This window comes from Sceloporus occidentalis, unplaced genomic scaffold (genome assembly GCF_023333645.1).
Source record: "Sceloporus occidentalis isolate IW3139 unplaced genomic scaffold, rSceOcc1.0.p SCAF_3, whole genome shotgun sequence".
Lineage (NCBI taxonomy): Eukaryota > Metazoa > Chordata > Lepidosauria > Squamata > Phrynosomatidae > Sceloporus > Sceloporus occidentalis.
Window position 1 is genome coordinate 246,765,533 of NW_028316983.1, and position 16,507 is coordinate 246,782,039.

Genomic DNA, 16,507 nt, shown 5'->3' on the forward strand with positions numbered 1-16,507 from the left:
GCAAAATCAAAATTTGCTTTTTGGAATTTGTGTATTTTAAAAATATTTACAAGCTGTGGATGCTTGAAAAAAATCAGTGACTATGAAGGGCTGACTGTACATCTGAGCAACCCACAAACACCAGCTTTGTCAGTTGTGAGGAAACAGGTTGCTCCAGATAATCTCCCTGCGTTGGGGGACCTTTGAGTGTTTCTGCCTAAACCTCCACATGGGAAAGTGGGGTTTGGGCCTGTATGCTAATGCCTGTCATTTGCCCCTTGTAGGATGGAAAGCTATCAGGACTACACTTGGTGTTCGCACGGTTACCAGAGTGGGGATGACGATGATGATTTCAGTGAGGGAGATGAGCTACCTCATGACCCTAACTTGGCCAAGGTGAGGTCCCGAAGCAACAGCCGCTCTCGCCGCCGCAATTCCTTCTTGGTGGATGAGTTGGACATGCTGATGGACAAGGCAGCTACCACCATCCAGGCTGCTTGGCGGGGGCACCTGGCACGGAAGCGCATCATGTGCGAGCACGCAGCTGCCTCCGTTATTCAGGCTGCCTGGAGGCGCTTCATCACCCGAGAGTACATGGCCATCCAGCGGGACCAGAGGTTCTCTGGGCAGGTCTATGGGCGCCGAAGGAAAACCCCTTCCCTGGTCTCCTTAGAGGACAGGAGAAGACGCCGAAGTCGTCCCACAAAGGATAAGGAGCATGCCGCCCAGGTTATTCAAGCCCACTACCGTGGATATGTGACCCGGCGGGCCCTCTCTGAGTGCAAAAAGGCAGCCGTCACCATCCAATCACACTGGAGAGGTTACCGCACAAGGCAGGAATTGGCCCAAAGTGGTCAACGCATGTACCATCATGGCAGCCCACGGGGGACCTACTACAGCCAACCCAGCTATGTGCCTGGCAGCACTGGATGGATGGGCCCCTATCCTCGCAAACATTGGCGCAAAGTCATGGTGGGAGACACCGAGGAGTGGGCAAGAGCACGGTCTCGGGCCCAGCCACCTACACGGGAAAGAAAGCGTGTGGGAACCTCCCAGCCAAAGTTGTGCCCTCAGTGCGGGAGGTGCAGCTCTGTCCGTATACTGGAAGGGGTAGGCAAGGGCCCACCCTCTGAATCAGAAATGGACGACAGCGAGTGTGAGGGCCATTCTTCTCGCCCGACGTATAGTAGGCAGAGATGCTCAGCGTCCAAGGTCACAAAGCGCCAGGGACCTGCCCCTAGACCTCATTCTTATGGGGCCCACATGTCCTGCCAGACCAGTTCCAGATCCTATTACTCTGGCAGCCATCATGTGGTGACCGAAGACCAGCCACGGAGACAAGGCCGAGAGCCCGGAGGGTTAGCCCAACGTTATGCCACGGGGCATACATCTGCCCGGCCCATCCGGGAGAGGAACACAACCCGGAGTTTCTCCTCCACCAGCCTCCAGCAGCAAGGAGCTCCAAGCCCGGGCACCTCTGACTGGCTTTATGAGAATTATTGTGCCCGCCGGATGGGTGAAGGCCAGAGACGGGTATTCAAGACGAGGAAACAGCTGTGGCAAGTGGCCCGGGCTGCCACTCTCATCCAGTCCTTCTGGCGGGGGTGGAAAGTCCGGCGGGCCTTGGCTGTCCAGCGGGAAGCTGCTACCAAGATCCAGTCGGCTTACCGTGGGTACAAGACTAGAATCTACCTTATAGAGGCAGGAGTGCTGAGTGAAGGAGATACAGATTAAAGCTGTTTTAGAGAGACAGTGTCCTGTTGTGTCCAATAAGAGGAACCGGGGTGGATGGGTTACTGTGCTCAGCAATGGCTCCTCTTCATCCTGGAGAGAAGCGACCAGTGGGGTCCCACAGGGTTCTTAGGCCCAGTGCTATTCAACATCTTTATCAGTGACCTTGGTGAAAGAATAGAGGGCATGCTTATCCAATTTGCAGATGACACTAAATTAGGAGGAATAGCTAATACCCCAGAAGACAGGATCAGAATGACCTTAATAGATTGGAAAGCTGGACCAAAGGTAAGAAAATGAATTTCATCACAGAGAAATGTAAGGTACTGCGCTTAGGGCAAAAATAAAAAATAAAATGCATAGATATAGGAGAGGAGACACCTAGCTTAATAAGGCAACATGTGAAAGGCATCTAGGAATCGAAGTAGACCACAAACTGAACATGAGTCAACAGTGTGATACAGCAACTAACAAGGCCAATGCGATTTTAGGCTGCATAGTGTCTAGATCAAGGGAAGTAATAGTGCCACTCTATTCTGCTTTGGTCAGGCCTCACCTGGAATCCTGTGTCCAGTTCTGCCACCACAATTCAAAAAGGACATTGAGAAACTGGAGTGTGTGCAGAGGAAGGTGACCAGAATGGTGAAGGGTATGGAAACAATGCCTTATGAGGAGCAGCTTAGGTAACTGGTAATGTTTAGCCTGGAGAAGAGAAGGTTAAGGGGTAATATGCTTGCCTTGCTTAAGTATTTGAAGGGGTGTCACATTCAGGATGGAGCAAGCTTGTTTTCTGCTTCTTCAGAGAATAGGACCCGGAGCAAAGGATGCAAGCTCCAGGAAAAAGAGATTCCACCTCAACATTAGGAGGAACCTCCTGACAGTAAGGGCTCTTTGACAGTGGAACACACTCCCTTGAAATGTTGTGGAGTCTCCTTCTTCACAGGTTTTTAAACAAAGATTGGATGGCCATCTGTCGGGGGTGCTTTGATTGTGAGTTCCTGCATGGCAGGGAGTTGGACTGGATTGCCCCTGAAGTGTTTTCCAACTCTATGATTCTATAATTCAATGGCTGTTACAATTTACTTGACGGACTGAGAAGCCAAGTTAGCAAGGGTATCCTAAAATCATTTTGTCAGGATGGGCAGATGGGCTTGGTGGTGGTGGTGCTGAGTCAAGAGGGGTTTCAAACAGCCCCTTTGAGATCTGACGGAGGAATCATCTTCTGGGCATCCTCTCTGCCTTGTCCCAGCTGGCATGACCAAGGCTGGTCTCAGAGGCAACAACTCCAGGGCACAAACAGAGTGTTCATTCACATTGTAGCTGGGAGATATGGTTGGTGGTTGTTAAAGAGTGCCCTCAAGTCATTTTTTACTTGAAGTGACCCTAAGACAAACCTCTGCAATATTTGTTTGGGTGTGTGTGTGTGGTTCCATTGTCTTCCTTGGAGGCTGACAGAGTGTGACTTGCTATAAGTTCTCCAGTGGGTTTCCATGCTCAACTAGGGATCTGAAACTTGGCCTTGCAGTTTGAGTGTTAGATGTGGTGTTTATAATAACTTGTAATACAACAGTGTGTAGCCATGCGACACTTATACAGTAATATAATGTACAGTAATATTTCAATGATTGAGAACCAATGTGGTGTTGTGGTTTGAATGTTCAACTATGAGTCTGGAGGCTAGGGTTCGATTCCCAGCTCAGCCATGAAACCCACCTTAGGCATGCCATATGCTCTCAGCCTCAGGGGAAGGGAGTGGCAAACCTCTTCTGAACAAACTTTGCCAAAAAAAACCCATGGCAGGGTTGCCTTGGGGTCGCTATAAGCTGGAAACAACTTGAAGGCACACAGCACAAACACACACAAAGGCTAGGATGTCATCCAAAACAAAACCATTCAAGAGAAGGAAAGAAGGTCTGTTCATCCAAGGCAAAATAGGTCCAATGTGCTTCTTTTGTACAGAAAAGTGACTCTGTAGTGGCATCCATCCCACAAGGCTGCCTTTGCCATTCCTGGTTTGCTAAATGTCCCCAGAAGGGAGTAGGTACTTTGGGACAAAGTAGGAGCACTGCCTCCACAAACAAGAAGTTTGCGATCCACTGCTTGTTCAGGGTCAGCAAATGAGGAACTCCAGCATTATGATACCACTGGCAGGCTTCACTTTTCCTGGTTAGTATTCCCACTTCTCAGAGGAGGGAACAACAGGTTGCTTGTTTTTATATTGACGTATGAAGTGGAAATTCACGGCTGAAAATGCTGCGTGAATGGGGAAAAACCCCTACACATTTGCAGTTTTGATTAATATGTTCTCTCTGGGAATCTCTATGTCCTCCAGCTCAACTCTGCTGGAAGTTGACCATAGAGTTACACTAGAGGACCCATATGTTCTTAGAGAAACCACTTCTCTAGGCATTTGTAGGTCCTCCAGCATGATTCTTGATCAACATCTGGCAGATATGGACCACAGAGATGTACTGGAGAACCTGGAGGTTCCTAGAGAGATGTTCTCTTATGTAAAAAGAATAAGGCCTTTTTATGTGTGTTTTTTCCACATTCACGGGGGTCCTTTACCCCTAACCCCAGCGAATGTGGAGGGACTGCTGTATTCGTTTTGCCTGTGTTAAGGCTGTCCTAAAGGAACTAGGTCCATCAGATCTTGGAAGCTCAGCAGGATCAGTCTTGGTTTGTACTTGGAAGGGAGACTGCCAGTGAATCCTATGTGCTGGAGGCTACATTTCAGAGGAAGGAACTGGCAAAACCACTTTCAGAGGATTCCTTGGCTAGGAAAACCCTATGAAATTCATGGAGAACTTGAAGGCACAGACACACACAGACTACACTCCTAGTTAACTTCCTGGGATGAACCCAGAGATCCACTCTCTGCCTTATTCAGAGTTTTGGAAATAATTATCACATCCCACTTTCATTATCTTTTTCTCCAAATCGAAAAGCCTCAAATATTTTAGCCTTTCTTCACAGGGCAGATCATGTTCAGGGGGTGCAGATAAAGGTGGAGGGAATGAGGACATTGCTCACCAAATAAAAATTCTGTCTCCAGTAATGAACTTTTCCTTAAGTCTTCGACAAATGCATTCTCTGAAGATGCCAGCCACAGACGCTGGCAAAACGTCAGGAACAAACTCTTCTAGAACATGGCCACATAGCCCAAAAAACCCACAAAAAACTATGGATGCCAGCCATGAAAGCCTTTGACTTCACACCCTCTGCACTGTTTAACATTAAAATCAACCTTTTAAAAAAACCCAGACATGAATGCTCAGTCACTCTGGAAGTGTGTGTATGTTGTGGTATTTTTGGCAATTGTTGAGTTCCCCCACTGGATTAAGAAAAACAGCCCCTGGATTTCCTGAAGTTACCCACCCCCAGTTTAGGATTTTTATCACACCAGCCTGCTGTCCCACCACAACTGTGCTAATTTATGAATGGAAGCATACTGGTTTGGTATCATTTCTTATTCTACTTTTCCCCAAGATCGTGCTTTGGTGACCTATGGCCATGTTATTCATTTTCCGTACTGCCAAAAGCCAACTTTCAGGAGCAAAAGAAGGATAAGCAATTACAGCTGCCAACTGCCTCCTGATGCTACTTGCTGTGTGAATGTGTGCACAGCAGGCTGCTGTGCACTTTGGGAAGGTGTAGGCTGCCATGTTTGTTGCTTTTCTTCCTCCCTAAAACCCAAAGCTCGATGTGATATGTGCACATTCACACAAGAACTCTATGCTTTAGGAGGAAGGGGAGAAGGACAAGAGATCATGGCTGCCACCTGCCTCCTGAAGCAGCTGCTATGTGAATGGGAAGGTGCTAGCAGCCGAAATCATTGCTTTGCCCCTCTCCCGAAGTGTAGGGCTGCTGTGTGAATGTGCGCACAGCAGCCTGCTTTGGGAAGGTGTTAGCAGCCATGATCGCTGCAAGAAGCAGAGGAGCAGAATCACTCCTGAGAAGTGGAACTGCCACGGAAGGGACCTATTGCAACAAGGCAGTAATGGAACAGCAGCGAGATTGAGAGCCTATTGATGGCTTTTGCCCGTCAATGAAAAGGTGTATTACAGCAACAAATGGAATGCAACACAGAAGCAGTACGGACTCAATGTTGTGTGATGAGTACTGGCCAAAGATGTTTTTATCCTCTTAAAATTCCACTTTTATAACCTTAGAATGATGCACAGGAGGAAAGACCCCTGCCCATGTCTGCTTGCTATCAATTCTTTTCTTTCCCCAATAAATAAAAGAGACAGACTCTTGGCAGCCCCTGGTGCCGGCTACATTTTATTGGCTCTTTTGCCTGAAAAAGTCTGCCAAGCTGCCTTTTCCTTCTCCGCAGACCCCATGGCTTCCTATGGCTTCCAGGCTCTTGAGAAAACTGCACTGTGTCACACTGCCAGTGGGTATGATTGTGGAGTTTATCAGACAAGGGAAAGAAAGATGGGCTGTTTCTTCCTTTGCTGGACCCATGAATGCAGTCCTGCTGTTCAGTTCCTTGTGATTGTGTCATTATTCCTACTTGTTACAAACAGGGAAACAGACTGGGAAAGACAGTGCCCCCTTTTGTTCTCCCACAAGAGGGTTTTCCTCATCTTTGGACACACGGCTGTCCTGTCTCCGCAGTGTGTCTTGAAGGTCCACAGTGTGTCTTGAAGGGAGACGTAGGTTGGTCAAGCTTGCACAGTGTAATGATTTTTCTAAGCCCCCTTTTCTGAACCCAGCCTCCACTGGCTCCTTTTTGATCTGCCATTGTAGTTTTCTTCCAGTGAATTCAAAACCCCTACCTGTTCAATGACAGAACCACACTGGAAAGCAAATCTTTGATCAATGGGATGGATTCAAGGTAGTCCCTGGCATTGTTTGTCTGTTCCATCAATGCAACATCCCATGACACCTTCTGCTACCAGAGCAGAATTTTAGTGCGCTGGGAGAAGGCTTATGATAGATTTCCCAATCTTCATTGTAAGGACCACATGGAATGCTCCAGAACAAAGCAAACTAATGCTTACCCCTAAGGAATGGCAACAGAGGTACCCAGAGGGCAGAATGTACCTCGCCAGTAGCCACCTATCAAGAATAACATCCCTGCTTTGCACTTTGGGGACAGGCTTAGGAACACACCTTTTCCTACTCCTGGGATAGAAATGCTCACCAAAGCATCATGGATTTCTCCTCCCTCACCTTAAGGAAGCAGACCTATCAGAAAGGCTGGGACAGAGGTGAAAGGTCAGAAGGAGTCTACAAGCACCTCCCTGATAAGGGGGCACATCCATACCCCCCTCCGCCAGGGTTCTGTGCCACCTGCCTACAGTTCCATCTATAATTATTCAACAGTGGATTTCATAAGCAATCTGTGGCTGGAACATCAGTCCCTGATTGGCAAAGAGTTCGTTGGCTTCTGGGGGCCGGTCTTCTTCTCCTTCCAGTGTCTGGGTGGCTTGGTCTTGTAGTTGGTCTGGGAAGACCCCAGCCAAGCCTTGGGGGTCCTTGTAGGTGGCAAAGAGGGGCTTGTTGCGGTCAATGACGAACATCTCATGGCCCCTCTCGTCCCGGTACTCCTCCAGCTGGGCAAAGGTGGTGGGTCCATCTGAGTAGTCATTGACATAGAGGATGTTCTCCTCTTTCCTGGCCTTCTTCCGCTTGCGATGTTTCCGGTAGATCATGATCACCAGGAGGAGAGCAACCAGTGCCAACAAGGAAATGGCCACAGCAATGGCAGTCTGGGTGGCCATACTGAGGGCATTGAAGTCCATGCTCTCCATGTCGTAGAGGGGCTCCTGGCTGATGTCCACTGAAGCTGGGTAGCCCCGTGATGTCTGCTGCTGCTGCTGTTGCTGCTGCTGGGAAAGGTTGACCATGAGATGGAAGAACACTCGGGCCGTGCCACCCGGGTTGGATGCCTCGCACTCGTATTTGCCAGCGTGTGCTACCGTCACATTGTTGAGAAAGAGCATCCCGCTCCCCGTGTCCGACTGCTCAAAACGCTCCCCCACACTGCGCTCACTCAGCTCAAAGGTTCCTCCTGGCACTCGGGCACTGCTGGCTTTAGAGCCTCCTGCTCGCCAATGTGCCAGCTTGCGCCACGTCACCAGTGGCTGTGGGTAGCCTGATGCCTGGCAAGAGACCCGCAAATCATCTCCCAGTCTGGCCATCACCTCGAGAGGCTCCACTTGCACTACTGGTGGGATACAGATCAGGCTGTTGCCGGAGACATCCATCAGGCTCTGGTAGGCCAAGCGTGGGGGCTCTGAGCACACAATCTTCTTATCTAGTGGACCCAAGAGCCGCTGACCTTCCTCTTTGATCCAGGAGCTAAGCCAGTGGAGAGAGCAGTCACATCGCCAGGGGTTTTCTACCAGGAGAAAACAGAGCATCGCTGTTACTTAGGATTCTTGCACCCAAATCTGAAGACAATTACTGCCCCCAACTCCCATTTCTATCACTTAAGAATCTTGCCCCAACTTCTATGCCAATGGTTCTCATAGAATCATAGAGCTGGAAGGGACCACAAGGGCCATCCAGTCCAACCCCATTCTGCCATGCAAGGATACACTATCAAAGCACTCCTGACAGATGGCCATCCTGCTTCTGTCTAAAAACCTCCAAAGAAGGAGACACTACCACCCTCCAAGGCAGCATATATCCCTGTCGGACAGCTCTTGCTGTCAAGTTCTTCCTAATGTTAAGGTGGAATCTGTTTTCCTACAGTTTGATTCCATTGCTCCATTTCCTAGTCTCTGGAGCAGCAGAAAACAAGCTTGCTTCATCCTCAATTTGACATTATTTCACATATTTAAACATGGCTATCATGTCATCTCTTAATGGTCTCTTCTCCAGGCTAAATCTACCCAACTCTCCAAGCTGCTTCTCATAGGGCATGGTCGTTTCCAGATCTTTTATCATTTTGGTTGCCCTCCTCTGGACATGTCACTAACCCTGATCCTCCAGATGCTTGGGACTGTGACTCTCAGAATGCTTCAGCATTGGCCATACTGGCTGGGACTTCAGGGAGCTGAAGTCCTAAACACCTGGAGGGCCAGATATTGGTGTACTCTCCTTCGTTGGAGGTGTTTAAACCGAGGTTGGATGAGCAGCTTTCATGACTGAACAGTGGCAATTTCTGCAATCCCAGTAAATGAAGTGGTACACTGAAGGCCATAACAAATAGCTGCACATCTTTCAAGAATGGATTAGTGTATGTGCAACTCTCTTTCGTGGATTTTGGATTTTGCTTTATTTTGCTCTGTGACCAGTACTGCATCTGAAGAAGCAGGCTTATATCTATGAAAGCTCATGCTAAAATAAAGTGGGGGGAAAAACAGTATGTAGAGAGATCTTTTAACACCTTTGAGACTAATGAAAGAATAGTTGGCAGCATGAGCTTTTGTAGACTTAAGTCTACTTCCTGAGATGCCAAATGCATCTGAAGTAGATTTAAATCTAAGAAAGCTTATACTGCCAACTTCTTTCTTTAGTTACATACTATTCTACAGACTAACACAGCCGTATCTTTGAATTCTACTACCATGGAAAAAACTGGTCTCATATGTAGTTCTGGATTCCTTTTCCTTTCTTTCTTTTATGTTCCCTCCCTCCCTCCCTTCTTCACCCATAAGGACCTGTTACCCCAATGCCAGTGTAACTCACAATTAATATACAATTAATATTTATTACATGTTATTAAATCATTTATTGGTTCAGCAGCTGAGAGGGTTTGGACTGAGTCAGGAGGTGCGCTCCTGGCCAGCAGGTGGTGCTAAGGGGCTGTCTGTGGTGCTGGCCTCCCTCACCTGTCAGGCGCAGCACCTGGAGGCTGATGAGGGGCTGCAGAGCCATGCGGCTGATGGTGCGGAGGTTGTTCTTGCTCAGGTCTAGCAGCGCCAGCGAAGTCAGCCCAGCCAGGGCCTGGTCTTCCAGAGTCTCTATGCTGTTCTCTTGCAAGTGGAGTTCTTGCAGCCTCTGCAAAAGGAGAACCGGGCCACAAGGTTACTTACTCTTGTTAACAGCACTGGGGGCATTTCAATGTCTTATTCTTTATTTTTACTACTGCTGCTTCGTCTCTCCACCGGATTCTTTTGCCTGATCCAATATTGCTTTAAGCCAGTGGTTCTCAACCTGCCGCGACCCTTTAATAGAGTTCTTCATGATGTGGTGACCCCCAACCATGAAATTGTGGTGTCTCGGTTCTTAAGACCATCGGAAATATGTGTTTTCCAATGGTCTTAAGCAACCCCTGTGAAAGGGGTCGCTACCCACAGGTTGAGAACTGCTGCTTTAAGTTGTGATGCAGTGGTGTCATTAGGAGGGTGCGGAGGACACAAACAGCATCAGGTGATACCATCAGAAGGGGTGACACTGGACAGCAGCAAAATGTCCCAAGGTCCCTCCCCTGGAAATAAAGGGGGAATTCTTCTTGGTATGTTGCTCCCCCCTTTTTTGGAGAGCCAGCATGAAGTAGTGGTTTCGGTGTTGGACTACGACTCTGGAGACCAAGATTTGATTTCCGGCTCAGCCATGAAACCCACTGTGTGACCTTTGACAAGTCACTTGCTCTCAGCTTCATGGGAAGGCAATGGCAAACCTCTGAATAAATCTTACCAAGACAGATTAACCTTAGGGTTGCCATAGTTTTAAGAAGTTTTAATATTATAGTTTGCCATGATTGCTATGAGGGCTAGCATGATGTAGTGGTTTGAGCAATAGACTAGGATACGGGGAGACCAGGGTTCGAATCCCGACTTGACCATGGAAACTCACTGGGTGACCTTGGGCAAGTCACATTCTATCATCTTCAGAGAATGGCAATGGCAAACCCCTTCCGAAGAAACTTGCCAAGAAAAATCCATGAAAACCCCTTAGGGTCACCATCACCATTGGTCAGAAATGACTTGAAGGCACACAACAATGACAACAACATGACTAATGCAATGGCGGTAACAATGTCCCCCAGCCCTCAACCTTGTCCCCTGCGGGTCCCACCTCCAGATCACAGAAGGTGAAGTCGGGCAGCCGGGTGATCTGGTTGCCAGCCAGGTAGAGAACGCGCAGATGCTCCAAGCCCTTGAAGATGCTGCTGTTGATGAGGTGGATCCGGTTGCCATTCAGTGCCAGTTCCAGCAGCCGGTTCTGGTTGCGGAAGGCGCCGGGCTCCAGTGCTGAGATCGTGTTGTTCTGCATGTAGAGGTATTGCAGGCCAGAAAGTGAGGACAGGTCTTGCTGGTGGATTTGTGTGATGCTGTTGTCTTGGAGGAAAACTGTCTGCAGGAGCAGGGAGAGAGAGATATGTAAAAGAGACGAACATGATCAGTCAGAGGAATCCAGAGCCAGGAATGCAACATCTGGATGGTCATGTCTAAGTGGCATTGCACTGATATAATGGTGTAGTGGAGACACACTCTTGATCAGCCCTAGCCTGCCTTATGAATGCTGGTTTCATGGATTGCATTAGCAGAAGACCGGCGAGGAGATTTTAGTAACAGTAATCCTCCATCCATTTGTGTTGTGTGCCTTCAAATTCCTTCTGACTTATGGAGAGATCCTAAAGCAAACATATTATGGGGCTTTCTTGGAATGTTTTTTTTAATAAGGGCTTTGCCATTGCTATCCAACTTGGAGGCACACAGCAACAAATAAACCCATCTTTACTTTTATTCCCCCACCCCACCAATAATTTAGCTATGATTTGCACTTTCAGTGACTTAGTATTACTTCACTGTATTCCTGAACCTAAACTGAGCGTGAGTGGATTGGGCTTTCCAGATCATTCCAGCATGGGACACTGAAAGGGAACTTGAGAAAAGAGATCTCTACTTCCAAGCATTCAGATCAGTAAGGTTGTTGGCGAGGGGGATGCCAACTAACAGTGCAGTCTGGGGACAAACCAACCCAAATGCAGCCAAACAATATTGCATCAGATTAGCAGAGCGCAAAAACGAAAGAACACCCAGCTATTGGTATTGGCAACACACTGACCCACTTTTCATACTCAAAAGAAAACTGACAGATGTAGTTGTTCATCCAGAGTTCTGGAGGTTTTGGATGGTATGCTGTGTAGAATATCATACAATATATACACACTCTGACTTCTCTTTATCAACTTCTGTCTGCTCCAACCAACTCTCCAGCTACTCCAGACTAACCCACACTGACCAGTCTCCTGGTCCACTTATATAGGAGGGTGGTTCTGAGTCATCACTCTGTGCCACACAGTATGGTGCAAGCTTGATGCAACTTTGCCTCATGCCATGTGCCCATATGACTCATGGCTCTCTGTGGTTGTCACACAGATTACATGTCACTTATCAATCAAATGATTTCTTATTTTGTTTCAAGCATAATTACTCCAACAAAGAGTTGCCTGGAATTGGGAGCTAACATACCCTTGATTTGTTTCAGTTTGATAGGGATGCTCCCAATTAATCCTCTGTCCTCCCACTTTTTAGCTGCTTTTAGAATGCCCCAGGTTATCTCTCCTTCTCCCACTTTCTCCCTTCGGCCTCACCCTGCTTCAGTTGCTGCAAACTGGGTTCAGTGTGCAAAAGGAGTACTCACTGGAGGGAGAGGATGTGGAATCTAGCCCTTCCCAGTTGGCTCAGGCAGAAGTAAAGTGCTGCAGCCTCTCCTAGGTTATCTGCCCTTCCTCATTAATAACTTGTGCTATCCTGAACACACTCTGAGATTGCTTGGCCACACATGCCCCAATTTGCAGCCAGGAAATGTTAGAGGGTATGAGCTACCTGATCTTTCTGTCTGACACTTACCTGGGTGGAAGGATGGATGCTGCCAGGGATCTCCTTGAGGCCCAAAGAGCCACACTCCACAGTCATGCTGTAGCAGCGGCAGGTGGAAGGACAGATCTGGGCCTGGACTGCCATGAGCCCCAGAAGGAAGAGGGAGACAAGAGAGGCCTCCACCGGGGCCATCCTAGACCTGCTGCTGGTGAGAGAGAGGAGAAGCAAAATTCAGTTAACACAAATTTTATATCATTCATATGTTGTTGTGTGCCTCCAAGTCATTTCCAACTTCTGGTGATCCTATTATAGGGTTTTCTTGGCAAGACTTGTTCAGAGGGAGTTTGCCATTACCATCCTCTGAGGTTGAGAGAATGTGACTTGCCCAAGGTCACCCAGTGGGTTTCAAGGCCAAGCTGGGAACTGAACTCTGGTCTCCAAAATATTCTACTCTGTGTGTGTGTGTGTGTGTGTTGTGTATTTTCAAGTTGTTTTCGATTTATAGCAACCCTATGGAGAACCTGTTATGGGGTTTACTTGGCAAGATTTGTTCAGAAGAGGTTTGCCATTGTCTTCCCTGAGGCTGAGAGTATGTGACTTGTCCAAGGTGCACCTGGTGGGAATCATGGGCAAGCTGGGATCCACTACACCGTGCTGAGTCTCATATTTAATTTACATCCAGTCTCTTTATTTGATTAATTTAATCTATGTTGTTGTTGGTATCCATCCCATCAACTTCAAATGTATGGTGACCCTCAAGAATGAGAGAACCCTAAGTCACCCTATCATCAGCCATACTGCTAAGGCCTTGCAAGCTCAGGGCAGCCATGCCAAATAATAATAATAATAATAATAATAATAATAATAATAATAATAATAATAAAATATTTATTTATATCCCGCCTCTTCCGATTGAGGATCGAGGCAGGTAACAGCAAAGTAAATACAATACTGTATACAATAAAAACAACAAGCCCCACAGAACCCCGACCCAACCCTCCCTCCCAACTATAAAATTAAACAGTAAAAAAAGTTTAAAAAGTATATAACAACACATCAAAGTTAAAAACAAATCACAAATAAGACAAATAATAAAAAGGGGATTCAATTGGTTCTGGACATTATCAATCGGGGAAGGCATGCCGGAAGAGAAAGGTTTTTGTCGCCTTTTTAAAAACCTCGAGTGAGGATAATTGGTGAATCTCTTCTGGAGGTCATTCCAAGTTTTTGGAGCGGTGACAGAGAAGGACCTCTGGGAATTTCACCGCCAGTCTGGTCTTTCTGGATTGTAAGAGGTTTTTCCCGGAGGATCGGAGCGTATGAGAGGATTGTATGGGAGGAGGCATTCCTTCAAGTAGACTGGACCCAGGCCATGTAGCTCCTCTCTAAACTACAAATCTCAGGATTCCCCAGGATGCAGCCATGGAAGTCTGGCCCTGCAAGACAGCCATGAATTCATTTCCCCCACTTTGTGAATGTTAGTTTTGAGAAACAATTTTGATCAAGACCACGAGGCTTCAGGTGGGATTCAATCCTTTTTGCTATGCAGTTTACCCCAAGTAAATTCAGACCTTCCCTCCAAGCATGGCTTGCACTGCAGGCTGAAACATATATGTTGTATAAACCTTTGAGATAGCTGCACATTGTCCTATGGGAGAACATAGCAATGTTATGGGTGTAAAACTGGAAAACTGCATGGGGTAAAAATGTGAAGAATAAGTAACCCAGACAAACCATCTTCTAGCAACGCTTCTAAAAAAGGCAGAAATCATTCCTCAAGGATCTCTTATATCATGGGTAGTTTGGCACAACAGCTCAACAACAGGTTTATATACCAAACTCTTAGCTGATGTTTATCATGCCCACTTTGCAAATCCACAGGACCGTCGTTTATACGTAGCCACTGCAACTGAAGTACTGGACTAAACTCCTTCTTAAAACCAACTCATAGTTCTTTCAAAACCCATTATAAAACAAGCAGACAGCTTCCATGCAGCACCGAGAATCATTTTTCACCCCTCGCAGGCTGAGGGAAATAGAGCCTGAAAGCCGGGGGGTTGGGTTGGGGGGGTGGATGACCTGAAGGGAGAGAAGCAGGGATGAGCGTGCCTGCAGGGACACAAAAGCTGGGATCCTGTTGGCGCTCTATACATTTGCCAGGGTCACTCAGCAGTGATATGGAGGGAAGGAAGATGACAGCTCACTGAGATCCCACATTGCCAGGGTAGTGTAAAAATTTTATAGGTGGAACCATTACATTGCCCCACTTACCCACTTCCAGGACTCATGATTTTACTGCAATAGCATCCCTGAATGATGGCCTAAATGCCATCAAGGCACCAGATCCCATCGGATCTTTGAGGTTAAGCAGGGTAAGCCCTGGTTAGGACTTGGATAGAAGACTGCCGATGACTCTCAGGTGTTGCAGGCTACCTTTCAGAGGAAGGAACTGGCAAAAACACCTCTCAAGATTCCTTGTGTAAGAGCTTTATGCAATTCATGGGGTTGACATAACTTGACAGGAGATTTGAAAGCGCTCACACACATGGATAGCAGAGGCGGGGAGGAAGTGAAAACGTGTCTGGTTATGGCACAATAATAGCATTTATGGTCTCAGCAGATAAAATTAGAGAATCATAGAGCTGGAAGAGACCCCAAGGGCCGTCTAGTCCAATCCTCTCCATGCAGGAACTCACAATCAAAGCATCCCCAACAGATGGCCATCCAGCCTCTGTTTAAAGACCTCCAAAGAAAGGGACTCTACCACTCCCCAAGGGAGTGTGTTCCACTGTCAAACAGCTCTTACTGTCAGGAAGTTCCTCTGAAGTTTAGGTACAATCTATTTTCCCATAGCTTGCATTCATTGTTCTGGGTCCTATTCTCTGGAGCAGCAGAAAACAAGCTTACTCCATCCTCAATATGACACCCCTTCAAATATTTAAACAGGGCTATCATGTCATCTTTTTTCCAGGCTAAACATACCCAGTTCCCTAAGAGCCTTTACATACCGGCCTGAAAGGCTGGCATGGGAGCAAAGTCGGGGCGTAGCGTCCTCACAATGCACGCTCGACTCCACTCTCCTAGGGCACCCTGACGCCACATGCTGCTCTAGACAGAACTAGACAAGATCATAAAAATCAAAGATATAATGCTGAATGCTAAGGTAAGGATTGTCCAGACCATCATATTTCCCATCATTGTGTATGGATGAGAGAGCTGGAAAGTTGACTAGGGCCTGAAACAGATGGGCTGAAAAAACTGCAGTGGGACCAGAAAGAGAATCAACTCATTTGAGATGTGGTGCTGAAGAAGAGTGCTGAGGATACTGTGGATGGCCAAAAAGACAAACAAATGGGTCAAACCTGAACTCTCCCTAGAAGCCTGGATGATGAAACTGAGGACGTACTTTGGCCGTATCATGAGGAAGCATGAATCATTAGAGAAGACAATGATGCTGAGAAAAGAGGAGGGCAGCACAAAAAGAGGAGGACGACACACCAGATGGTTAGACTTGATCAGGGAGGCTATGAGCCTGAGCTCATGTTGAGGGCTGGGAATCTTGGAGACATCTCACCCATGGGGTCAGCATGAGTTGAGGTCTATCTAAGGGCAGTTAATAACAACAACAAAAACAGAGGTTGGATGGCCACTTCAGGAATGTATTTGTTGTGTATTCCTGCATGGCAGGGCTTCGACTATATGAATGTTGCAGCCCCTTTCCTCTCTAAGATTTTATGGGGGGTAAAGGCATATGAAATCATACAATGGACATAAATTTGAATAAGTCACATTGGCCAATATCTGCCAGCTCTGAGCAGCCTATTTCTCCAATGCCTTCCTTCCGTCAAGGCCACTGCACCATGGCCATCTTCCTCCTCACAGTTTTTCTTCACTCCAGGCTGCTGCATCCCTTAGATGCTGTCATTTCCCCTCTGAAATAACAGCCATGAGAGCCACTGGATTCAACCATTGGCTGTTACCACGGTACTGGGCCCATAGCAACCAGCATCTAAAAATATAGATACCCATGGGTGCTGCTGGATCTTCACCTCCTGGGGAAGCCTCCA

General features: G+C 47.3%; 2 protein-coding genes across 6 annotated transcripts in view; one reads left to right on the forward strand and one right to left on the reverse strand.

Annotated features, from left to right (window-relative positions):
* The first annotated feature begins 186 nt into the window (after window positions 1–186).
* Window positions 187–1,754, forward strand: LOC149317733 (uncharacterized). Its single transcript, XM_089518991.1, has one exon. It carries the CDS (start codon window positions 265–267, stop codon window positions 1,711–1,713), a length of 1,449 nt encoding a protein of 482 aa, XP_089375117.1. The 5' UTR covers window positions 187–264; the 3' UTR covers window positions 1,714–1,754.
* Window positions 1,755–5,973: 4,219 nt separating this feature from the next.
* Window positions 5,974–16,507, reverse strand: part of LOC149317734 (leucine-rich repeat-containing protein 24-like) — a 42,798-nt gene continuing 32,264 nt past the window's right edge. For 3 of the 5 annotated variants that reach the window (XM_089518113.1, XM_089518114.1, XM_089518111.1), the window contains exons 2-5: window positions 12,471–12,645; window positions 10,690–10,968; window positions 9,501–9,669; window positions 5,974–8,062 (exon numbers count right to left, since the gene is read on the reverse strand). In XM_089518113.1, coding sequence (XP_089374239.1) covers window positions 7,038–8,062; window positions 9,501–9,669; window positions 10,690–10,968; window positions 12,471–12,632 — 1,635 coding nt within the window. In that variant the 5' untranslated portion in view covers window positions 12,633–12,645 and the 3' untranslated portion in view covers window positions 5,974–7,037. The remainder of the gene's footprint in view (window positions 8,063–9,500; window positions 9,670–10,689; window positions 10,969–12,470; window positions 12,646–16,507) is intronic. The other 2 variants (XM_089518112.1, XM_089518115.1) reach the window with 1 other exon arrangement.

Coding starts and splice junctions, on each gene's coding strand:
- LOC149317733 (XM_089518991.1), top strand. CDS start 265: ATGGAAAGCTATCAGGACTACACTTGGTGTTCGCACGGTTACCAGAGT.